Source organism: Cricetulus griseus, chromosome 7 (genome assembly GCF_003668045.3).
Source record: "Cricetulus griseus strain 17A/GY chromosome 7, alternate assembly CriGri-PICRH-1.0, whole genome shotgun sequence".
Taxonomy (NCBI): Eukaryota; Metazoa; Chordata; class Mammalia; order Rodentia; family Cricetidae; genus Cricetulus; species Cricetulus griseus.
In genome coordinates this window covers 110,525,050-110,551,513 of record NC_048600.1, presented here as the reverse complement: position 1 = coordinate 110,551,513, position 26,464 = coordinate 110,525,050, and the positions used below count along the sequence as shown (strand labels likewise).

Sequence of the window (26,464 nt, the reverse complement as noted above, 5' to 3'; positions counted from 1 at the left end):
GCCATGGTGGAAGTGAGGGGTGTCAGTAGCTGCAAGTGGGCAAACCACAGGAGGTGAAGAGGTGGTTTCAAGTTGTAGAGTGAAGAACATTTTGGGCCCAAGTTGACCATTCTTCCAAGGGTTTTATGGCCCAAGTCAGAGGGGACCTGTACCTGGCTTTCCTAAGCTTAGAGCCCAGCAGGCCTCACCATGTCAAATGATCTGGAGTTGGAACAATGAAAATTAGTACTGCATTTGGAAAAGTACACTCTGATAACACACTAGATGAGGCCTGTTGAACTCAGGTGCTTCTGGCTGCCATCTCTTATGATGGGCTCCCAAATGGCTAGTGAAGCCTCCCTTGTAATTTGTTGACTTTATTGTTGGAGACACCTTTTCTTTCAAGGACGAAGGAAATTTTACTCAGGAGTTACTGCCATTGTCAGACTATCAGGAACAGTGTCATGACAAGGAACTGTATGCCCACAGGAGCTGACTGGGGCTGGCAGACTCCTAGGCTGCCTCTGATTAGCCTAGTGACGAGGCTTCCCAGAGAATTCAGCAGGAAGCCTGCAGCCAGTTTCCAGGCAGCAGACTGGCCCCTTAAGCAGGAAGAGGAAGAGGAAGTGGGAAATGGTGGGTGGGGTTACTTATTCCCAGTACACACCAGTATCAACCAGGAAAGTAACAGCCTTGCCCAAGAGCTAGGAGGGCCAGGCTGGAAAAGCGGCAAGGAAGCCTTACAGCTAGCCCCACCAGGATGGCTACTGCCACATAAAATGTGCCACTGGTCACCCAGGCAGGAAGGCTTCTGGCATCTGCCCACTCTCCTCAAGGCTCTCTGGAATGTTCCCGCACTTCCTAGGGCAGCTCTGAGCAGTGGCCATCAGCCTCAGGAATTTTCCAACAACTCTACTTAAAGATGAACTGGGTGTATTCTGCAATGGCTGCCAGTTCAGGGACCCCATGCCTGAGAAAGGATGAAGAGTCAGGAGAGGGACTGGAAAACACACATTCTAATAAACAGATCATTTCTAAACATTTTTATTTCAAATCTCTTTTTCATCCCTCCCCAAAAAGACATGGGTCGGTACAGCAATCATAAAAAGGAGATACAAACACAAGAGTCAAATGTCTCCCGCACTGACACTTACAAAAAACCGGGAATTATACACAGGGTTTCCAAACAGGACCTGCAGCAGCTACTAATGTCCCTTTTACAAGAGTCAAACATGCCTATTAATACAGTATTTACAAACACCCCATTCTGGAACTAATCTATAGGGACATCCCAACACCCACCCCTCTATGCCCAGAAAAATACCAAAACACACCCAAAGTGCATTTGTTTATATCAAAACATCTTTCCCTTTCCCCATCCCACCCCAGACCCCCCCACCCATTTAAGATTGGCCTGCAAGTCTATTTTAACCATTTAGTTATTTTTATACTTTATGAAAATAAATTATACAGCAACTATTTTAATAAATTAAGCACAAAAAGGGAGAATAAAGGAGGAAAACTAAATGGGAAGACAAAAACCAGGCCACGCTTTGGCTCGGAGGGCAGGGGTGGCTAAGCCAGACAGAGTGGTTGCAGGAGTATGGCTCCCCTCTAGTGAAGAACCCCCTAACCACTGAGTCCAGAATGACACCCCTCAGCATGGAGTTTCTGAAAAACCACCAGAATGCACAGCAGTGCCTGTGCCTTGCAGCACCAGTGTGGGCATCCCAATGTCTGGCCTGCCCAGTGCGGTGCCTGGATCTTGCCTGTCCCTCTTGGGAGCACCAGGGATGGAGTGGTCAGACCAACCCACTGTCCACTGAGCTGTGTGCACAGTAGGGGTCACACCCAAGTGGGCTGAAGAAGTGTCTTATTTTCCCTATCTGTCTCCAGAAGCAGCTGCCATCGCAGTCCAGCTGCGATCCAATGTTGCTGTCTGCCCGCTACAGCTGGCTGCTTTTGTTTGCTCCTTGATGCCTCTTGGCATTGTGAGGAGGATAGGTGGGCAGGGAGCAGCTCCAGGGACCCTTAAAACCCTCTAAGATGAAATGGGAGTGAAGGCATGTCACAAACTCAGCATGCGGGATTGGCTTTCCGGGAGGTAGATGAAGTGGGAAGGGACAGGACAAAGGACAGGAAAGACAAGAGGGACACCAGAAGAAAACTAGGTGACCCCTACCCAGGACACCAGGAAGCAATGAAAAGTCAAGGACACATGAAATCTGCATGTAAAGAAAGGTTCCCTTCTCTGGCGGACTACAGAATCAGTACTCTATTTTCAACTGCAGTACTGAGTTCCCAGAGCCCTCGGTGACTCATTCCCATCTCACTCCCCAAAATGTTCTCCACGTGTTCAAGGAAGGCCTCCTGGCACACTGTACTGAGCACAAAGGCTCCAATGCCAAAACGGGATGTACCATGGGGACTTGCAGACTTGACTCTTGTGGCCCAATAATCCTACAGCTATCTTAATGGGGCATACCTTTCTTTCTTTCTTTCTTTTTCTTTTTTTTTTTCCTTTTTTTTTTCTCTTTTTAATAAAAAAGGTTTTACTCCCCAGGAGCAAATAAATCATTTTGAACTACTGATAAACACTGCTGCAGTGAAAAGAAAGATGGCTACATGTATGCAATAGCACAAATTTAGTGTAAGGACAGCTGTGTTGATGACTAGAAATAAAAACCATTTATCCACTCCCCTCTTCCCACAAACCAAACCAAGAGGATTCCCATAGGGAAAATGTCTAACTCAGAGCTCTTCCCCTCCACACAGGGGGCATGCCATTCTCTTAAAGTGGAAAACAAATCCTAGTCCCTGCTAGTGGAGATGCTCTCAACACTCCGACTGCAGACAAGACTTCTACAAATGAGGACACATTCACGCAGACTTCCAGAACTTGCGGCAGCTCCTTACATCTCAGTGACTTGACCTCTGACTCCTGGGTTCAAAGGTCAGGAGAGGCAACAAGGAAGGAAAATATCTTACCTGGGGGAAGTTTCTCCTGTCCCTACTTCCCATTGGGATAGGGGCTTCAAGCAGGCCCTTCTAGGAGCATGGGGAAAGGCTGAAAGGGTGTTGGCTCCCCGGGGTACTTCCTGGGACTGTACTCTGAACTATTCTCCAGTCCTTAAGGGATGTGTATCTGAGGAGAATGTGTAGCCATCCATCCCATCACTCACTGCTTGGCCTCAAACAGTGGCTTAGCCTAAGTGACAGTGGGAAAGGGGAAACAGGACACTTCCAAGATCTTTAAAGAGGCTGGCATTGCCATCTACATTTACTTCACCTTGGCATAAGCAGCAAACTAGGCCATGGTCAGCCTAAATATCAAACCAGGTCAGCTGGACCCCACAGCCAAGCCCCTGCTCCCCTCATTCCTATGCTACCAGCAGACATGCATTTCAAGTTGTAATAGGTTGCAGCAGTGGCTGCCACTAGCTTACACTGGCACATAACCATCTTGAGGAAGGTTACAAATGATCAGTTATAAACAAATGAAGGTTGCATAGGCTGCTCCTGGGAGTAGTGACTCCCCAACCACAACTCAGAAATCCACAGCAGGTCTCTAGAAGTGATGGCCTTTCCTGGTTTGTGGCTGGTACATAACCACCAAAGACAAGTGAGTCCCCTCTGTGGACTGCATTTCCACTAGCACTGCCCAGCATAGGCAGAGGGCGAAGACAAATGCTGACTTCTGGCCTTGCTCCTGCTTCCATTGTCTAGCCAGCCTGCAGTAGTCAACGGCCTCAACTGCTCTCTCCAACCACTCCCTTCTACACAAGGCCTCCCAGGTGCCAAGCCATGCCTCACGGAGCCATCTCCCACACTGTAGTTGGGCTGTGTCTGAAACACATGCAGATCATGAGCACAGTGCAGCAGGACACTTTCCTAGGACAAAAACAGTGAGTTGCCCATGCTCCGCACAGGTCTGGTTTGCACTTGAGTATATAAATTCTCCACTGGTAACCCAGGACCACAGGGGTGTCTGCTGACTTCTAGTTTTGTCCTTCACCACACCTTCACACCCCCTTAGCCTTCAGACCTGTTCAACTACTGGGAAGTTGCAGTCTAGACCTTTGCTGTGGTCAAACAGGACTCTGATGCTGCTATTTAAGGCAGCTGCACACTTGCCACAGATTTCTCCTTCTGTACTTTAGTTTGAGTGTTCTGCTACACTGCCCTCGCCTACAACCCAAAGCCTCATCACCACAGAGCTTTCCGAGACCATCTGGTCTACCCTGATCACACCCACTCTGTCTTTAAAGATGGTCCTTGATCTTCTGCTGCAATGAGTTGCTTTCCAATTCCTTTATATGCATGTCACTTTATATATAGTTCAGGGAAGGGATCTTGTCTTCTACCTCATATGCCATTCCACAGTACCTATATCTCAGAGCCATGCAAACACAGGATGAAAACTACTTTTTAAATTATGGGTGACTGAAACTGGAGAGAGAATCCCTCCAAACTACATACTAACCACTTTAAGATCTCTATGGATTCTAGATTTGGGGCTCTATTGCAGATCGACCCATTCCGTGTGTATGATGGTTTGTGACCTGTACCCTCCAGAGGCAGAACTCACAGGTATGTCAATCTCTGAATCAAGGAGGAAAAGGGTACCATGAGACCCATCTTGAGGAAGTCAGAAGTGGTCTAACTAACACATACACAGTTCATTTCTTTTCTGTTTGGCTAAGGAAGAAGGTGACTCTACACAGAGGAAGCCCACAGGCCACTTTCCAGATGATATAGTTTTCTAAGTTTTCAAGACACAGAGCTTCACCCTAAACCATCTAGAACTCCAACCTGACTATGTTTAGTTTGTCATATGAGACAGACACAAGCAAAGAGAACGCAGGAGGCTGTCACATGAAACACTACAGGAGAGTAAGGAAGACCCAACAGCTCCACTGTCCATCTTGACAGTTACTTCTTCCAGAGTAACTCTTTAGGAGAGCATACCTATGTAGCCTACGACTGGCCATGGCCAGTTTCAGACACAAAGACAGCTCAAGCACCAAAGTTCTTTCCTCCCTTCACATCCATCTGGAAAACAGGTGACTTCAAATCAGCAACTGACATACACACCAGTAAAGGAAGGGCCATGGGGTCGGACTCGGGAAATGTCTGGGTTGCAAGAAGGAATGTGGGAAAATGAGGAAGCCCTTGCCACCTCCCATCCCAGAGGTGGGATTACAGTGATAAACCCGTGATGTGAGACTCGATGCTCTCTCTCTCTGTATGTCACCATGTTTGCTCTCTCTCTCTGTACGTCACCGTGTTAATCCCATTAAGGCTGAGATACGAAGGCTCCTTTAGAAGCACAGTAGCTGTTTCTCACTTCCTCCACATTTCCTCTCAGAAGCTGATGGATGGGGGAACACGGATTCCTCAGCTGTACGTACTTTGCTTTGCCGTGAAGAACCTGGAAGCATGCTCATTAACCTGGCAGCCCAGGACTGGAGCACTGAACTGCCCAGGTGACAAGAAACACCACTGCCTTGACAGCTGGCAGAAGCAATAGGAGGAAATGTACAGTTACTGAGGGGGGAGGGAAGGGGGAGGGAGAACTGGGTTTGCTTCGGGTCACTGAGCTTAAGGAATTTAGCACAACAAAATGAACATGAGAGGCGATTCTGAAACCAGGTTTGTAACTCTTAGAAGGGAGTGGGGAGTCACTACTCCTCCAGCAGACAGGACCAGCCAGCTTCTCTTTTACCCACCACCCCTTCTCTCCTCCTCAAGCTGGAGATGAGAATCAGATGCCTTTCCTCAGAAACTACCAATCTCTTTCTTCTCTACTTCTCTGCCCCCCACCCCTCCACCAGGTTCATGGAAAAGACTCAATGCTGCCTTTGGCGCCAGCTGAACCACCAGCCCTCCCCTCCCCTCTCCCTGACCTGCTCATCCCAACACCACTTTCAACTCAATGGGTATTAACCCCAGCTGCCTTCCACTGAGTTTTCTACACTGAGAAATGTAAATATCAAAACATAACTTCTGAAAAGAAACAGTGTTAAGACTTCTTCCAGTTTTCCAAGGAGCTCATCTAGTTCTGGGAGGTGGGGGGCGAGGACGACACAGGGTTGGGTAGAATGGGGAGCTCCACTTGGAGGATAGTTGTGTGCTTCTTCCAAGCCCCAGAGCTGCAGGGGAGCCAAAGTCTGTGCCGGAATCACACCCCTCTCTATTCTCTTTCTGCCAAGTTCTTCTTTGTGGTAGCTTCATTTGGTTCTTCAAACCGGAGCTTGGCAATCAAAACGCCTAGGTAAAAAAGGAAACAAAACAAAACAAAAACCACAGTTCAAACAGAGTAGCAGAACCAAAAGAGAGAGAAGAGACCAGCCACTGTAGGCAGGAGAAGACAAGCTCCAAAGCAGAGCAGCAGCTGGACAACCAGACCCTTCCACAAATACTATAATAGCAGATATGCTGTCTCTGTTGATTTTGGTCCTTGTTGTGCTTCACAAAGCCACAAAGGACATAAACACTCTTCCTTGGGAAACCCCAGGACTTCTATCAGCTGTCCACCCTGACACTCTGCTCTGGGTTAACTGCATCTCCAGTCTAGTCATGTCCTCCCGTGTGATGATGTCTGGAGTTCCCCCAACACCCAAGCACTTCTGAGTGTGCTCCTATTGCTGTGGGTTTTCTTGCAGGGCACAGCACCCACAGAAATCATGTTCTAACTGAAGAATCCTATTATTTCCTGGGGCTGGAGAGATGACTCAGAGGTTAAGAGTGCTTACTACTTTTGCAGAGAACCTGGGCTCAGTTCCCAAAACCAACATGTGGCTTATAAACCCCTTTGGTTCCAGAGGATCCAATGCCCTCTTCTGGCCTCTACAATCTTCTACATGCATAGGTATACATTAAATCACAAAGGTACAGACACACTCATGCAGACACACACACACACACACACACACACACACACACACACACACACACACACACAAATACTTTAAAAAAAGGAGCAGAGTCCAGTAGATGCTTCTAGTTCCCTACAACCTTTCCTTTCTGATCTTTTTAGTTTTGAGGCAGGATTTTGATACAAAAAGCATGATGGCTGAGCATGGTAGCACAAACCTTGAATTCCAGTACTCAAAAGGGAGAGGAAGGTGGGTCTTTATGATTCCAGGCCAGTTAGAGCTCATGAGACCCTGCCCTCACCTCCAAAGAAAAGTCTTTTGGGGCTGTTGAGATGGCTCAGTGGATAAAACCACCTACTAAGAAGCCCAGGGTAGCCAGGCATTGGTAGCACACACCTTTAATCCCAGCACTCGGGAGGCAGAGGCAGGTGGATCTCTGTGAGTTCGAGGCCAGCCTGGTCTCCAGAGTGAGTGCCAGGACAGGCTCCAAAGCTACACAGAGAAACCCTGTCTTGGGGGGTGGGGGGGGCAGGGTAGTCTCATGGAATCAGAGGTCCTGGGCTGGAGAGAAGACTCTGTGGATAAAAGTTCTTGCTGCTCCTCAAAGATTCAAGTTCAATTCTCACCACCCCTCTGGGTGGGCTCTGTAACTCCAGAGCCAGGGCATTCATCAGACACCTTCTTCTGGCCTTTCAAAGTACCTGCCTTATGTCAACACACTCCCGCACAGTGACATAATTAGACAAAACCTTAAAAAATAAAAAAATAAATAAAAAACAGATTCTACTGCTTTTATCTTCCGTGTGCTGGGATTACAAACATGTGTCACCATACCCAGCTTCTGCCCTAATGCTGTCTGAAGGGTCACCACACAGAGAAATCTTTCTATATGCTTAAGCACTAGGATATGCTAGGAATCACTTCCTGCACACAGTCTGCATGTAACTAAAGAGATGAACAGTTTTACATCCAGACCTGAACCCTTAAGTCAGAGATCCGAAGCATTCCAGAACAACCATTTCTTAGTCTCTTGCTTACCTTGATATGGTTAAAGAAAACACAATGGAGGAGCTAGAGAGGTGGCTTAGCCTTTAAGAACACTGACCACTCCTCTCAGCACCCCCATAACAATACACAATTATTTGTAACTCCAGTTCCAGGAGATCTGACACCTTCTTCTGGCTTCTACTGGCACTAGGCATGGATGTGGTACATAGATATACATCCAGGCAAAATACCCACATGCATAAATTTAAAAAAAAAATTAAAGAAAGAAAACATATGGGATAGCAACTGTAAATGTCCTAATCCCCTGGAAAAGAGCAGAGGCTGGGGAACTAGAGTTCCCACTTTAAGGCTTTGCTTTGAGCAAGGGATAGGACTGAGAAACACAAGAGAGGCACAAGTCAGTGCTTAGAAACAACCACCAGAATCTGAGCACAGGGTTAACAACAAACGATGTCAGGTGACACTGGAATGGAAGGTGAGCACATGCACGAAGTCAGAATGCCCAAACAATAGTTCCCTACAAATGCTACTTCCTACTCAGGCCAATCTTTGAATATTCACTTTATTACTAAATAAACCATGTGTGGTAGAGCTTTTAATCCCAGTATTCTGTGAGTTTGAAGTTAACTTGACTTCCAGAACAGTCAAGACTACATAGTGAGACCCTGCCTCAAAAACAAACAAACAAGCAAACAAACAAAAAAACCTAATTAGACCACACATGGTAGTGTATAGTGGCGCATGCCTTTAATCCCAGCACCTGGGAGGCAGAAGCAGGCGGATCTCTGTGAGTTTGAGACCAGCCTGGTCTATAAGAGCTAGTTCTAGGACATCCTCCAAAACCACAGAGAAACCCTGTCTTGAAAAGCCAAAATAAATAACAAAATACAGAAACGACCTAGTTAAGAGGAAAAAATTAGAGACCAGTCTTCTTCTTGCATGGACCTGAATATGGTTGTAGGGGATCTGATTCTTCTGGACTACCTATGTACCTGTGCTCATATGTGCACCACCTCTCCCCACACACAACTGAAACAAAAATAAAATCTCAAACAAACAAACAAGCTAGTAAGACTCCACTGGCACAGAGGTATGGTGATGTATGCCTATAATCCCACAACTTGAGGAGATGCAAGCAGGACAACCAAGATGTTTAGGGTTAGTCAGAGATACACGAGACTATCTACAAATAAAAGCATCGGCAAGATGGCCCAGGGTTTAAGGCGCTTGCCTGGGAAGCCTGGTGACTTCAGCGTGATTGCCAGAATCCATGTAAAAGACGGAAGAAGAGAACTGACCCCACAAAGCTGTCCCTGACCTCCACATGCCCACACTACCACAACCACTACTACCAGTAATAAGAATTTTCAACACAAACCTGTATTCAAAACAACTTACAAAAAGAATAGACCTTACCAGGCATTGGGGGGGTGCGCACCTTTAATTCCAGCACTTGGGAGGCAGAGGCAGGTGGATCTCTGTGAGTTCGAGGCCAGCCTGGTCTACAAAGTGAGTGCCAGGATAGGCTCCAAAGCTTCACAGAGAAACCCTGTCTCGAAAAACAAAAAACAAAAACAAAAACAAAAAAAGAGTAGAAAAGAGTAGAACTCGGCAGGGCCGTGGGAGAATGGCCTCTAACTTCAACAATTTAATTCCTCATTCTTTTCTTTTTCTCTTTCTATTACATGTATGTGTCTGGGTGGGCTTGTGCACATGACTACAGTGCCTTCAGACACGGGAAAAGAGAGCTGAAGTCCCCCGGAGGAGGAGTTATAGCAGGATGTAAGCTGCTGGACATGATACTGGAAACTGGACTCAGGACATGTGCAAAAGCAGTATGTGGGCTTAACTGGCCTCTCTTCATACACTATTTGTTTGTTTGTTTGTTTATTTATGGTGTGTTAAGGGGAGGTGTAGTTTGAAACAGGATCTCATGAAGCTGCCCTCAAACTTACAGTGTAGCCGAGGTCAATCTTGAACTCTGATCCTGTGGCCTGCACCTCCTCACTGCAGGGATTTTGGTGTGTGCCACCTTGCCCAGTCTATTTATCCTTTTGAACATTTACTCTGTGATAGCTGAGAAAAGGTAGGCTGCTTTTTCTCAGCCCCCATCTCAAGATATGGGCCTTGGTGGAACTCTTACTAAAAAGCATTCTTTAGGCGGATCTCTGTGAGTTTGAGGCCAGCCTGGTCTCCATAGCGAATGCCAGGATAGGATCCAAAGCTTCACAGAGAAACCCTGTCTCAAGGAAAAAAAAAAAAAAAAGCATGCCTTTTGAAAATAAATGCATACATGAATTCCTTTCAAGGAATTTCCTTCGGGCTCCTGCTTTCTATATCATGCATGAAGCACCCTGGAGATCAGCTACAGCAGCATGAGGCGGCTGCACAAGCACTCACTGTGTCTGCCTTCCTTATGTTAACGGTATACCACCCCGCCCCCTACACTGCGCCTTGAGTTATCATCCTCCCAAATGCTAGCTTCACAGGGGTATAATACCATGTTCAGCTTGGTTAAAGGAAAGAAAAGAAAAAATATTGTTTGTTTGCTTGTTTTTGTTTTTCGAGACAGAATTTCTCTGTATAACAGCCCTGGCTGTCCTGAAACTCACTTTGTAAATCAAGCTGGCCTTGATCCACCTGCCTCTACCTCCAAGTGCTGGGATTAAAGGTGTGGACCAGGCCCACCAATTTTTTTTCTTTTCTTTTCTTTTTTTTTTTTGAGTAGTACTAGGGATCAAGCACTCTCCTACTGAACCATATCCCCAGCTCGCTCTCCTCTCTCTCTCCCCCTCCCTCTCCTCTTCCACCCCGGCTCACAAAGGAAAAGATAATATTTATTTTGTTTTTACTTTAAGGGTGAGTATTTGCCTGCATGTATGTATGTGTACCACATGTATGCCTAGTGTCCAGAGAGGCCAGAAGAGGGCACCCCACCCCTTAGAGCTGGAGTTACAAGATGGTTTTTGAGTTGCCATATAGGTGCCAGGAGCTGAACCTGGATCTTCGGTAAGAGACTTAAGAGCTCTTAACCTGTGGTTACGACCCCTTTGGCAAACCTCTATCTCCAATAATATTTACATTAAGATTCATAACAGTAACAAAATTACAGTTGTGAATTAACAATGAAAATAATGTTATGGTTGGGGATCAGCACATGAGGAACTGTATTCAAGGGCTGAAGCATTAAGAAGGTTGAGAACCACTGCTTTAAGCCTTCATGTCTGTTGTGTTTTTCTTCAAATGAAGTATGTACCTATTAGGGAACCAATTATCAGACAAATGCATGGGTCAAAAGTATACTCGGGAAATGTCTACTGGCTGGACAAAGGGGCAGGTATTCCTACCTTTGTGTTGAACAGCTTTTGTGGAGGCTGCTACGTGGAGGGCTCCACCTCTTGCTTCTGTTTGGAAATGAGCTGGGCTTCCTTTAGGGATAGATACACCTCTTCCTGAGGATCATAGTAGTAGAACTTTCGGATGTAAGAGATCAGAGGTCTGTGAAAAGCAAGGAGACAGAGTACTGTTTATAGGAGACACTTCTCAAGAAATTGAACCCTCCCTTCTCTATCCCTTTATATGACTACAACTACTGAATAGCCTTTGTCAACCCGACAAAATTCTCACCTTCCCCCTCTTTACACACATCTGTCTCCCTTACTCTACTGCACTGCCTTCTGCCCAAGGCCTGCAGAGTGAGGCCAACATACGTATCTTCCTACCTTTCTGCTGCAATGATACAGTTCTAGAGCTAAGTGCTAAGACATGGGGGATGAAAGAACATTGCCAAAAATATTTCATTCGGGGCTTGGCCTCTGGGAGCAACGTGTAAGCTTCAAAGGCATTTCTAACCCTCCACCCCTGCCCTAACCCTGATGACCCCCACTGTACTTAGGCAGTGGGAGATCCGGGATATGATCTATTCGGACAAGTTGCCGGATCCGGAATCTGCAAAGATGCTGGAGGGACTTGACATTGCTGAATCTGGATACTGGATAGAGCAGCTGTACCGGTGTTGGTGGCAGTCCTTCAGGAATGAAAACAAAGAAAAACCCTCAGAGAGAATAACGTAGCTAACTACAACTCCCAGAAGAAGGGAAGTGTGGAGTTGTCATGGGGCTGTTTTAGAGCTCATGTGTACACTCTGTGCAAAAGCCCCTCACAAAGGGCTGTGGATAGCCCTCTGTGAAGGGCCACCACCATATTTTACTGAAAGGAACTTAGTGTCTTTTCAGAACCTCCCCAGCAACATTTTGTTCTCTTTCATTTTTCCCCCCCCAGACAGGATTTTGCTACATAGTACAAGTTAAATTGAAACTCATTATGTAGACAGACTAGCCCTGACTTAGAGCAATCCTCCTGCCTCAGCCTCCTGAGTACTGGGACCATAGGTATAAGCCACCATACTTGGCTTCCAGAATCACTCCTAATTCTGGAGAATAGCCCCAAAATAAGACCAAACTAGAGATTCCTTGGGGCCAAGGGGCTAATGTCCTTCTCCGATAATGAGATTGATGACTACCTTATATGCCATCCTAGAGCCTTCATCCAGTAGCTGATGGAAGCAGAAGCAGACATCCACAGCTAAACACTGAGCTGAACTCCTGAAATCCAGTTGAGGAGAAGGAGGAGTGATGAGCAAAGGGGTCAAGACCAGGCTGGTGAAACCCACAGAAACAGCTGACCTGAACAAGGGGTTGTTCATGGACCCCAAACTGATAGCTGGGAAACCAGCATAGGACCAATCCAGACCCCTGAACATGGGTGTCAGTTTGGAGGTCTGGGCAATCTATGGGGCCTCTGGTAGTAGATCGATATTTATCCCTCGTACACAATGGACTTTGGAAGTCCACTCCACATAGAGGGATACTCTCTCAGCCTAGACACACGGGGGGAGGGCCTAGGCCCTGCTCCAAATGATGACAGTCTTTGGAGATCCCCCATGGAAGGCCTCGCCCTCCCTGGGGAGCAGAAAGGAGATAAGGGGCAGATGGGGGGCAGGGGGCAGGGGAGGGAGAGGGAACTGGGATTGACATGTAAAACAAGCTTGTTTCTAATTTAAAAAAAAAAAACAGAAGTACTGAGTCTATGGTTATGTTTGTTAGTGTGGACTGTAGGAAATGGGCCTCTGACCAGCCTGTGGAGGATCATCTTGCTTATATGAATGGAGAAGGGAAGATCCACCCACTGGTCTGTATAAATGCAGAAAAGGAACCGAGTAGCAGCATACACTATTGCTCTATTCCTGGTTATAGATAAAATGTAACCAGCTACTTCAAGTCTCCACCTTGACTTTCCCATCATGATGGACTATATTACTGGACTCAACCATGAGCCAAAATAAACCCTTTCTCTGTGGAGAAGTGGCTTAGCAGTTACAAGCACTGGCTGCTCTTCCACAGATTCAATTCTCAGTGCCCATGTGGCAGCTCACAAACTCCTTTAACTCCAGTTCTCTTCTGGCCTCCTTGGGTACAGGAATACATGTGGTACATAGGCATACACACAGGCAAATGCATTGTGCTGTCAACTTAACACAAGCTGGAGTAATATGAGAGAAGGGAACCTCAACTGAGAAAAGGCCTCCTTAAGATGGGGGCTGTACAGGGCTGGAGAGATGGCTTAGAGGTTAAGAGCACTAACTGCTCCTCCAGAGGTCCTGAGTTCAATTCCCAGCAACCACATGGTGGCTCACAACCATCCGTTATGAGATCTGGTGCCCTCTTCTGATGAACAGGGATACATGCAGGCAGAACACTGTATACATAATAAATCTTAAAAAAAAAAAAAAAAAAAAAAAAAAGATTGGGCTGTACAGCCAGACTAGTCTGTAGGGTATTTTCTCAATTAGTGATTGATTGGAGGAAGGCACATTGTGGGAGGTGCTACCCTTGGGCTGGTTCTGGGCTCTATGAGAAAGCAAGCTTAATAAGAGATAAGAAGGAGCAAAACAGAAGCAGCACTCCTCCATGGCCTCTGTACCAGCTCCTGCCTCCAGGTTCTCACCTGGCTTGAGTTCTACTTTGGCTTCACTCAATGGACTGTGACTCAGAATAGGTAAACCATACAAACTCTTTGCTACCTGTGGTAACTTGAATTTAACTGGTCTTATATATGCCCAAGATACTGCCCAGTGTCTGCAATCACTTCCTATTATCTCAGCTCCTTCTCCAGCACCATGTCTGCCTGCACACTGCCATGTCCCACCATGTTGATAATGGACTAAACCTCTGAACTGTACACTAGCCAATTAAATGATTTCCTTATAAGAGTTGCTGTGATCATAGTGTCTCCTCACAGCAATAGGAACCCTAACTAAGGCACTACCCAAGTTGCCTTTTTTGTTTGATTTTCAAGACAGGGTTTCTCTGTGTAGCATTGGACCCTGCTCTGGAACTTGCTCTGTAGTTTTTTTTTAATTATTTATTTATTTATTATGTATACAACATTCTGCTTCCATGTATATCTGCACAACAGAAGAGGGCACCAGATCTCATAATGGATGGTTGCGAGCCATCATGTGGTTGCTGGGAATTGAACTAGGACCTCTGGAAGAGCAGCCAGTGCTCTTAACCTTTGAGCCATCTCTCCAGCCCCGCTTTGTAGCTTTTGATTATGGAGTTTCATCACAGCCATAAAAACCTAAGACACACGTTAAGATAAAAATAAACAAACCTTTCAAAGAAAAATAAAAATTTTTCCCTTAAGTTGCTTTTTTATTTTATATTATTTTTATTATAACTTTAATTTTTTTAAAGACAGGGTTTACTTTTTGTTTGTTTGTTTTTTGTTTTTCAAGACAGGGTTTCTCTGTGTAGCTTTGGCGCCTATCTTGGCACTTGCTCTGGAGACCAGGCTGGCCTCGAACTCACAGAGATCTGCCTGCCTCTGCCTCCCAAGTGCTGGGATTAAAGGTGTGCATCACCAACACCCGGCTAGAACTCACTTTTATTTTGTACATTTACCCGTGCCTGCCCAAGTTTATGTGCACAAGAGTATGCACATCCATGGAACCCATAAAAGGGTATTGGATCCCCCTGAGCTGGAGTTACGGGCAGTTGTAAGACACCTGACTGATATAAGTGTTGGGAACCAAGTGTAGGTCCTCTGCAAGAGCAATATGCACTCTTTTTTTTTTTAAGATTTATTCATTTTTATTTTATGTATGTTCTGGCTACACTAAGTGTACTACTTGAATGCCTGGCCCAAGGAAAGGAAGCTGGATCCCTGGGAACTGGAATTAGAAACAGTTGTTAACTGCCATGTGGGTTTAGGGAAAGGAACCCAGGTTCTCTGCCAAAGCAGCAAGTGATTTTAATCACTAAGTCCTATCTCTGGCTTCCCTTAGATTGCTTCAGAATATTTTATCATAGCAACAGGAAATGAAACTAAGTCAGAAATTGGTATCAGGAGTGGGGTCATTGCTGATGAACCTGGTTATATAAGGTCCTTAGGCTACAGAAACTGTTTTGTGGCTAGATATAGAAGAGTTTGGAACAGTGCATTTAGAGAGCTCTTGAGAGCTAGAAGCAGAGCTTAATGGGCCATTCTCATGGGAATTTGGAAGGCAAGAACACTGAGGAAACTTGGACAGTGGGGGCCCACTCAGGAGGTTTCAGAGGGAGCAAGGATTCTATCAGGAACTGGGCTAGAGGCCATTAATGAACTGTTTTAGCCAAGAGTGTGCTTTCATTCTGTTTATATCCTGAGAACCTGAGAAAAGCTGAAAGCTAAAGGACTAATTTGGCATAGGCCATTTCAAAACAAGGGAACATTCAGAATAGTGATGAGAAAGTAGCTGCAATTGTTAAAGAAATCAGCCCCATTGCAGAGATTCTCCTCTCTGCACTAACACAACAGGAAACATATCCTGAGGGAAAACCTCCCCCTTGGAGACCCATCTTGTAAAGACACAGGTTCATTTAAGCTCATTGGCCCTACAGCCCTTGACAGCTGAAGTGTGTAGCTTGTTTGATTCTATAGGAGCTCACATGTAAAGACTTTGGACTTAGCTGGGCGCTGGTAGCACACACTTTAATCTTAGCACTCGGGAAGGTTCGAGGCCTGGTCTACAGAGTCAGTTCCAGGACAGGCTTCATTCAAAGTAATACAGAGAAACCCTGTCTCAAAAAACCAAAACAAACAACAAAAACCAAAACAAACAACAACAAAAAAGACTTTGGACTTGAGGGCTGGAGAGATGCCTTAGAGGATAAGAGCACTGGCTGCTCTTCCAAAGTCATGAGTTCAATTCCCAGCAACAACATGGTGGCTCACAACCATCTATAATGGGATCTGGTGCCCTCTTCTAGCATGCAGGAATACATGCAGGCAGAACATTGTATACATAATAAATCTTAAAAAAAAAAAAAGACTTTGGACTTGAAAAAAAGTGTTAATGGGTCAGCAGTGTGGCTGAATGGGTAAAGGTGCTTGAATCCAAGCATTCTATTCCATTATTCTATTATATATTATATTATAACATGGTCCATGAGCATGGTGAGCATTGTCATTTTAACAGACTTATCTCCTAGGAAATGGGCCTTGAGCACGCCTGTGTAGGGTAATCTTGATTATGTTAACTGAGGCAGGAAGACCCATTCAAGTAAACACTTATATACATAAAATAAACAAACCTAAAGAAAAAATTAATAAAACAAACCAAAGACACTTAAAAATTAAAGCACCGGCTGGTTGTGGCACATGCCTCTATTTAGTCCCAGCACTTGGGAGGCAGAGGCAGATGGATCTCTGAGTTTGAGGCCAGTCTGGTCTATAGAGTGAGTTCCAGGACAGCCATGATTACACAGAGAAACCCTGCCTTGAAAAAACAAAACAGGGGGCTGGAGAGATGGCTCAGAGGTTAAGACCAGTGGCTGCTCTTCCGGAGGTCCTGAGTTCAATTCACAACAACCACATGGTGGCTCACAGTCATCCATTATGAGATCTGGTGCCCTCTTCTGGTTTGCAGATATACATGGAAGCAGAATGTTGTATACATAATAAATAAAATCTTAAAAAAAAAAACACAAAACAAAAACAAAAACAGCCGGGCGTTGGTGGCACAGGCCTTTAATCCCAGCATTTGGGAGGCAGAGGCAGGCAGATCTCTGTGAGTTTGATGCCAGCTGGGTCTCCAGAGCAAGTGGCAGGATAGGCTCCAAAGCTACACAGAGAAACCCTGTCTCGGAAAAAAAAAAAAAAAGAAAGAAAAAAAGAAAGAAAGAACGAAAGAAAAAATTAAAGAGAGATTTAAAGCTAGGCATGGTGGCACATGCCTTTAATCCCAGCATTGGGGGCAGGGTGGTACAGGGTTCAAAAGACTAAGCTGATCTAGTGAGTTCTAGGACAGCTGTAAATACTAAACTTGTGTACAGGGATAAGGACTTCAATGATCCAAGTACTGGCAACAGAAAAATAAAGACACACACTTATGATACCAGCGCTGGGGAAGTGGAGGTAGTAGAATCAGGAGTTCAAGGTCTGCCTCAGTTATATACCCAGTTTGAGGCCAGTAAAAGGCTATATGACACTGGGGCGGGGTGTGTGACAAAAGGAAGTCTTAAAGAACAACAAAGAGGGAAATCAGATGGAGTCCTGGGAAAAGCTGTGCAGTAGCTACAGAGCTCTAGTTCTGCCTGTGTGGGGTTCACCTTATACCTAGAGAAGTGGTAATGGTTACCCCTCCTCCACCAAACGTCCAAACTGGATCATTCAAGCTTTTGGATTCAATAATGGTTTTAACAGGAAATTCAGAGAGCCACATTGTAACCATGGGGTTACAATAGGTAAGTTCCAGACAGAAGGGTATTTTATTTAAAATATTTTTAAGGCAAGGTCTCATTTTATGGTTCTGAACTTATTATTATACTTAAAATCTTGTCCTAGCAGGATATGGTGGCTTTCAGTTATAATTCCAGTACTTAGGAGGCTAAGGCAGAGGGACTGTCACAAGTTCAGGACATAATATGGACTACATATTAAGTGCTGAAATCACACACACACACACACACACACAGAGAGAGAGAGAGAGAGAGAGAGAGACAGACAGACAGACAGACAGACAGACAGACAGACAGACAGACAGAGAATGTGATTCCACCACAGAGTTTGACAGAGTTTGCCCAGGTTGCCCAAGACCCTGGGTTCACCTCACAACCTGAGTGCCAGGATTGCAAGTATGCCCACTACACATAGTTTGTGCTGTGCTGGGTGGGGACTGAATCCAGGGCTTCATGCATGCTAGACAAGCATTCTACCAACTGAGTTAAATTGCTCATCTATAATTTTAATAGACTAATTGATTAGCTACCTTTGAGGCAGTGAAAGAATTAAAAGACTTAATACAGAAACTTGACCTACTACTTGGTATATAACAGGCACACAATAAACAGTAGCAAACACTACAAACTCTAGCCCATGTACAATGTTAGAAATCTCGCCGGGCGTTGGTGGCACATGCCTTTAATTCCAGCACTCGGGAGACAGAGGCAGGCAGATCTCTGTGAGTTCCAGGCCAGCCTGGGTCTCCAGAGGCGAGTGCCAGGATAGGCTCCAAAGCTACACAGAGAAACCCTGTCTCAAAAAAAAAAAAAAAAAAAAACTCAGATAAAGCACATTTATGGGATAAAAAGAGCTGCACTGGTAGAGCCCAAGAGTCTACCAAGTCAATAGTCTGCATGCAAGCAGAAATGTTAATAAGTAAGTAGTAGTATGACATCTTGCTGAGACTGCTCAATTCATAACAAGCAGAGCTCATTACTCTGTACCTGAAAATCACTTCTGTGCTTGGGGGTTCTACCTTTGTCTTTCTGCCATCCCTTCCTTAAGGCTATGAGCTGCTTGAGGGTATCGGTTGGCTTATTTTTTACAGCAAGTTACAAATAAATGTTTGTTAAATAAATATCCATCATATCCACAAATGTTAAGAATTGCTAAGCAGAATCAATCCTGAAGAATTCTAGCATTTTCCTTCAACTAAGACAAACGCATGAGCCCGATGGTGTTGGCAGCACGGCAGAAAATACCAAATGAAGTGAGAATTAATACAGTTCACACCCTGTCACGCCTTATTTAAATCACCAACATTATACAAACATCACTGTCACCTGGCCCAATCCTCTTCCTGATGTTCTGCCCAAGGCTCCCCAGCAACTCCTACACTTTAGAGCAATTTCTTGGCACCCTACTTAGGAAGCTAACATGATTCCAAGTGAAAGCCCAGAGCTCTCACTTTAAGTTCTGTTTGTATCCTACAAGTTCTCCACATTAATGTGCTTGTTGGTTTTCTTTACCCAATGCTAAAAACCAATTTCCTCTAAACCATTCCTTCACCTCCTCTGATAGAGACCAGGCAGGTGCTTTCTTGAGTGGGCTGGTTGACTATATGACCACACCAGTGAAGCAGATGCTCTCAAATGGAAAGAAGTGTTTGTCTTTAACAACAGTAGGAATGCCAAATACCAACCAAAAACAATGCAACAACAACCACCACCCCACTCCTCTTGGTCAGTTAGTGCGCTATGGGCAAATCCTGGACCTCTCTCGCCACTGCTTTTCCGGAGCCCACTTTCACATCCCTGTCCCTGGGAATGTGACATGTGAGTTGTCACTTTGTTTCACAAGTAAGAGTCAAGACACCTGTAAACAGCAAGGAGCCATCTTGATGTCAAATGGTACAAGATGCCTGGATTTCAGAGATAGGAGTGGTGTTCTTATTCACCTGGTCAGAGAAGCAGAAACCATTCTTCAGAGCATTGCAGGATTAATGTAAAGGGCTGGAGTCAGTCACTGGACTCTTCGGGAAAATGGTTGCTACAATAGCCAGGTCAAAAAGTTTCAGTGTGGCCTTTGTTTGGGGGCTGGGACTTTCTGGTAAGATACTGTCATATCCAAGTTAGGTTTAATAATTAATATAACTAGCAGGAGGCTGAGGCAAGAGGACCCTATGTTTAAGACCAGCTTGGGCTACACAGAAAGTTCAAGACCCGCCTAAAATATCCAGTAAGGCCCTGTCTCAAAAAAGCAATAATAATAATTACTATAGCTACAGCTTTACCTGGAACCCTGGATCTCAAAAAATAGAGAAATTTCCCATTCTTGGAGTGCATGATGGCTCTCTTGATGAACTCTACCACAGACTGACAGCGATCCTCAAACTTGGGGTGGCACCATAAGCTGAAGGTTCCTGAAATGGAAAATTAAAGAGTCAATTTACAAGCTTTTCTAGTGAGTGTGGTACGACATTCTCATTATCCCAGCACTTACATGTCTAGGGTAGGAAGATCTGAGTTAGAAGCCAGACTAGGCTATATAGCAAAACTCTAAAAATTAAAAACAAAACAAAACAAATAAAAACCTCAAATCATCTGAGAGGCTGATATGAACATTTTAATTTTGTTTTCAGTTTTTTGAGACAAGGTTTCTCTGTGTAGCTTTGCAGATCAAACTGTCCTCAAACTCACAGACATCCACCTGCCTCTGTCCCTGCCACCCAAGTGCTGGGATTAAAGGTATATGCTACCACCACCCAGCCTAATAATTAAATTCTTAAATCATTTAAAAATAATTTTTAAGACCTCACTTTGCTGGATATGGTGGCACATACCTTGAATCCCAGCACTGGGGAGACAAAAGGCAGGAGAATCTCTGTGAGTTCAAGACCAGCCTGGTCTACAGAGTAAGTTCCAGGAAAGCCAGGGCTACATAGGGAAACCCTGTCTCAAAACAAACAAAAATCTTAAGAGGCTGGAGAGATGGCTAGTGGTTAAGAGCACTGACTGCTCCTGCAGAGGACTTGGGTTCAATTCCCAGCACCCACATGACAGCTCATACCTGTCTGTAACTCCAATATCTGACACCCCCACACAGACATACATGCAAGCACACCACCAATGCAAATTTTAAAATAAAAATCTTAAAATAGAGGGCCAACAAAATGGTTCAGTGGTAAAGGTGTTTGCCACCAAAGATGACAACCTGAGTTCTAACCCTAGCTAGAACAAACATATTAGGAGGAAAGAACTGATTCCCTACGGTTCTTCTGTCTAGCATAAAAATGTGATAGCATACACATGTGCTCACAAATGCACATACAAAATGCATAAATTAAAAAACAAAATAACTAAATTGAGAAGAAACATATAAGATTTTCTTTTCCATATGTATACTACTCCTTAAATGACACACTTCCCATATTTATATTTACAAATGCTAAGTACACTTATCGGATAATGAAGACTCACACGTACCATAAAGGATGTGAGAGGCGTGAGTGAGCTCAGCTCTAAGCCTTCAAGTGTGCACACTATTCCCTTTTCAAGTATTCATTCTTGCACAGCAGGAACAAAAAAAGTCAAATCAGTTTTTCCTTCTTGAGCTTCTAAATCCCAAGCCCAGAACACTGGCAAGTCCCTACTTCCTCCAACTCCAGAGTCCCAAAGGGAAAAGAGAATCTGAGTGCCTATGACTTAATACAAGGTTCCAAAAGAATCACCCACAAAAAGAACACAATTCATGATAACTAATCACTCCAGGGAACCAAAGACTGGAATCCCTGCAGTTACTCTTATGTCATCACCTAAAATGATGACGGCATGTCCCATCCAGAACAAGCACCAGAAACAAAGCTGCTTTCTAAAAACCCCATTTTTGTAAGAAAGGACCTTTAACCAAAAAGTCACTGGAGTAGTACTTAGAAGAGCTCTCACTTCCTCACCTATTATGAACCTAAAGGTCAAGTATTCATCTACCATTCCCAAAGTCTAGTCAATTATCAGTCTAATAGTTTTAACAAAATATCTATTCTAAAATACTTTATTTCATTATTTGGTTTACCTATCATTCTGCTTTTTCAGAACAGCAGAAAAATAGGCAGTGATGGCTTCTTACCAAATCCCACTTTCAATACTTACCTAACCCATGCTTTTTTTTTTTTCCAAGATTTATTTTTATTTGTGTATGTGTATGTTCCAAGTATGTATGGGTACCCATGAAGGCCAAAAGAAGGCATCAGATTCCCTAGAACTGGAGTTATAAACAGTTGTGGGCCACCTGGCATGGATGCTGGGAACTGAACTCTGCTACTCTGGAAGAGCAGCAAGTTTCTTGACCATTGAGCCATCTTTCCTAACCTAATTTATGGCTTTTTCTTTTTTTTGGGGGGGGGCGTTCAAGACAGGGTTTCTTTGTGTAGCCTTAGCTGTCCTAGAACTCACTCTGTAGACCAGGCTGGCCTTGAACTCACAGAGATCCACCTGCCTCTGCCTCCCGAGTGCTGGGATTAAAGGTGTGTGCCACCATGGCCTGGCCTAGCTTTATTCTTAAAAGAATATTTAGAAGACATAATTTTACTATTTATTAAAGACAAAAACAACTTTGCATGCTAAGATGGATATGTCTACTTTGTTTTAGAAACAGGACCCCTCTGTGTAGCCCTGGCTGTCCTTGAATGCAAAGAGACCTGCCTGCATCTGCCTTAAAGGCATGCACCACCACCACCACCACCACCACCACCACCACCACCACCAGGCTACTATTTTTATATAAAGAATTAAATCTTGGGCTAATCATGGTGGTATATACCTTTAATTCCAACACTGGGAAGGCAGAGGCAGGTGGACCTCTGTGAGTCTGAGGCCAGTCTGGTCTATAGGACAAGGCCAGGAAAATCAAGACTACACAGAGAAACCCTGTCTTGAAAAACTTAAAAAAACAAAAGGACTAGGAAGATGCTTGGTGGTTAAAGCACTTGCCATGTAAGCATGAAGACCTGATTTTGATCTGCAGAGCCCATGTAAAGCACATGTGATGTCACATGTCCATGTTTACAGCACTCCTGGGCAGAGACAAGAAAGTTTCCAGAACCTCAGGCCAACTACACTGATGTATCCTGGTGTAGGCTGCACTAGTGAACAAGAAAGCCTGTCTTAAGGTGGAAGGCACAGACTAACATGCAAGACATTCAAGGTGTCCTCTGACCTCACAGGCACCCTGCAGTGCTCTCTCTGTCTCTCTGTCTCTCTGTCTGTCTCTGTCTCTCTCTCTCTCTCTCTCTCTCTCTCTCTCACACACACACACACACACACACACACACACACACACACACACACACACCACAGACAGACAGACAGACAGACAGACAGGCTTAGAAGTTGAGAGCACTCACTACTTTTGCAGGGTTTGCCACCTAGCACTTACAACTGTGGATAATTCCAGCTCCAGGAGACCTAACACCCTCTTTTAGGTGGTGCATATACAATACACTCAGGCCCACACACATAAAACAAAAATAATGAAATAAAACTTAAAAAGGAGGTCAGGGAACTAACTCAGCAAAGGCAGGAAAAGGCAAAGCTGGGCAAGGCTTTCTTCTGGTAGCAGTGCCTCTTACCTCTATAGTGCTCCATTCTAGTGTGATGGGTGATACCCTGTGATCGAAAGCTGAGGCTCAGGATGTAACGAGGATCAGAGCTGTCTCGTACCAGGAAAGAACCATCTGGTTTCCCTTTTAGCTTCATCTCTGCATCCTCCCAATTCATAGGTCCCCAATACCAACCACACTATAAAACAGGAAACAGTAAAGCAGTTAACAGAGAAATGACAGCATCTTGGGCACGATCTATCTTATGAGGGGATTTCCCTCATTCTCCAAAATATCTGAGGAGGTAAAAGCCACTAACACTGTGCCAACCATAGCAGTGAAAACGAGGCTCCTTCCACTTTTCATCCCCCTCTCAGCACCAGAAGACTAACTCTATTTCATTACCAATGCTTCTACAAGGACAAGAAGGAACTAACTGGTCAGTTTACCTCGAAAAACCATCTTAGACTATTCCCAATATTTCTCCACACTCCTCCTCCATTACATCTAACTTTGTCCTTACCTTTCCTATGGAGTGAACAAGAGCCTACTGTCTAGCCACCGTGACTACAGAAGCACAGAAGCTCCTCTCACTCTCAAAACGGGAAGGGCAGCCCAGACACAGACCTCAGATGTGGGAGGAAAAGTGAGCTGCCAGCATCAGGCATCACATCACCCACCTTCTCCAGCTCTCGCAGGCTGGCTGCAAAGCTGCTTGAGTCGGGCCGGTAGAGGGGACACTGGAGGTGCTGAGGGGGTTGGCTGTGCAGGGATTCCGATGCTCGGATGGGAGCAATCCGGGGAAATGCATCTGCAGGGCAAGAGAATGGAGACCACTTGTTTTATCCACACTGCTCTCACCCGTGGGCAGACTTCCCTCCCCACAAAAGAAAAAAAGAGAGATGCTAACTGAAGAAGGACAAGGCATTAGAAGCTAAGCTGGAGAGGGTGGGAGCCAAAGCGGTGGGAAGGAGCTGGATGGGCTGGAACAAAAAGCTGTGTGGGCTCGTGTAAGCTGTGAAGAATGGGTGGGGCATTCGACCCCAGGAAAGCAGTGGGGGAGCCGCTCACTAACCTGACTAAGGTGTCTACTTCAGGGGCTTCACCAGCCTAGAGCGAGTCCAACTTCTCCCACCTCGAAGTGAAGTGCCGGTAAAGCAGCCTTGGAAATAGTGACTCGCTTACTTGCCCAGGGAGAGTAACGATTTTGCCAGGCAAGTAGAAAAGAATGCTGATTTCATTCATTTTATTCCTTGGGTACCGGAGGCTGGCAAAGCAGGTATGGGCTACTAAATGCTTGGTACTTATTTACAAGGCTGCGGTAAATACCAAAAAGCTTAGAAAAAAACCACAGAACTCTGATAACCAGCAACATATTCAATCTCTTCACTGAACTGACATTAAGGCAGTTTCTTAAGTGATATCTACTCAGAGACTGCAAAACAGCCCCAGAAGCTGTTTTGACCAAAAATCTCCGTCTTTTATTTCTAAGAAAAATAATATTTACTTCTATAAAGAAACAGGTTAGAAAAAAAAATATATTCTGGACTCGTTTTCAACTTCTAGTCCAGCTAAGGGGCTACAGATTGAGGCTTTGTCCTAAGTTGTAATTTCCATGAACAGACTTCTCCCATCCTTCCACTGTTACAAGTCTTGCCTCTAAGCTAAGCTAACCTGGGGCGTGGGGTGGAGGAGGCGGAGGTAGGGGGAAAGACTGCAAGGAAGACCCCATCGGAGCCACAAGGACAGATGTAGGCAGCGTCCCACTGATATCATCTAGAAGAGAGAACAAAAGCAAGAGGTTCAGCAAAATGGGCACACGACAGCAAGGTGCAGGCAGAGGAGGGGAGTGTGCCAGGCTGCCCTCTGGCCTTCACCTGTCATCTTTATGCACTGGGGGCAAGTTCTCCTAACCTGCTTGGCTTTGCCTAGAAAGCAGGAGAATGAGGATACTTCTAAAACAGCTCAGGAGCAACAGAATGAGGGCAAGGTAATTGTGAAGCTAGTCAGCACATGGACAGTAAATATTTACTGCTACATGCAGGGAAGATGCCCACCTGACTGCAGCTGTGAAAGAGGTGTGGAGAAAGGGATGGGAAGCAAGTGGGTCACGTCATCAATAGAAACCCGGAAACTAATCTGGCTCCCAGCAAAAGAACAGGTCCTTAGAACTCACCCTCCCTCTAGGGCAAGATGACAAAGGGGCAGGTCAGAGACTATACCTAGGAGGCTGAGGCTTCTTCTTGGAGGAGGAGGGGGAGTTGGAGGGTGTGGAGAGGTCAGGCCCCGCTGAGAAATGTCCACATCCACAAGCGACACTGTCTCACCTGAAGGATTCATATAGCAAGCATGTTACAGAAGCACCATGCCCAAAGCTGAGGCCAAAAGGAAGGGAAACAAAGGGCAAGCACGGGAGGCCAGAGGGCTGAGGGTCCCCAAAGCTTAGAATCTGATACTCTACAGGTTGGAATTACCCTGAAGACCAATTGGTTGAGAATCCAGTTGTTCTTGGGTTAGTGTGCTGGCTTGGAGGTTAAGAGGCTGGCTGCTCTCCAGCAGACCCAGATATGCTTCTCCACACTCACATAACCAACCTTAACTCTGGTACCAAGGGATTCAGCCCCCTTTTCTAGCCTCCATGGGCACCAAGCCCATACATAGTACACATATATATGTGGCTAAAACAACTGATACACATAAATAAGAAAAATGGGGATGGTAAAATGGCCAATAGGTAAAGAGACATGCTAACAAACCTGATCATCTGAATTCAACCCCCAAGCCCTGCATGGTGGAAGAAAAGAACTGACTTATTTTCCCCCCAGGTACAGGGCTTTTCTGTGTCGCCCTGGCTGTCCTCAAGAGCTCCGCCTGCCTCTGCCTCCCGAGTGCTGGGATTAAAGGTGTGAGCCACCACCACCCAGGCAAGAACTGACATCCATAGTAAGGCACACAATCAAGAAATAAAATGGAGGGCTGGAGAGATGGCTCAGAGGTTAAGAGCACCGACTGCTCTTCCAGAGGTCCTGAGTTCAATTCCCAGCAACCACATGGTGGCTCACAACCATCTGTTATGAGATCTGGTGCCCTCTTCTGTTGTGCAGATATACATGGAAGCAGAATGTTCTATACATAATAAATAAAATCTTTTAAAAAAAGAAAGAAAATGGAAATAAAACAGGAATAAAATAATAAAACTTAAAATATTTATTTCTAAATCCTATCATTCCAGGGCTAC

General features: G+C 45.1%; 1 protein-coding gene across 3 annotated transcripts in view; it reads right to left on the bottom strand.

Annotated features, from left to right (window-relative positions):
• Positions 1-1,007: 1,007 nt before the first annotated feature.
• Positions 1,008-26,464, bottom strand: part of Socs7 (suppressor of cytokine signaling 7) — a 38,917-nt gene continuing 13,460 nt past the window's right edge. The window contains exons 3-10 of one of the 3 annotated variants that reach the window (XM_027424168.2): positions 25,449-25,553; positions 24,901-25,002; positions 23,907-24,037; positions 23,257-23,425; positions 19,924-20,052; positions 11,757-11,892; positions 11,213-11,363; positions 1,008-6,249 (exon numbers count right to left, since the gene is read on the bottom strand). In XM_027424168.2, coding sequence (XP_027279969.2) covers positions 11,243-11,363; positions 11,757-11,892; positions 19,924-20,052; positions 23,257-23,425; positions 23,907-24,037; positions 24,901-25,002; positions 25,449-25,553 — 893 coding nt within the window. In that variant the 3' untranslated portion in view covers positions 1,008-6,249; positions 11,213-11,242. The remainder of the gene's footprint in view (positions 6,250-11,212; positions 11,364-11,756; positions 11,893-19,923; positions 20,053-23,256; positions 23,426-23,906; positions 24,038-24,900; positions 25,003-25,448; positions 25,554-26,464) is intronic. The other 2 variants (XM_027424169.2, XM_027424170.2) reach the window with 2 other exon arrangements.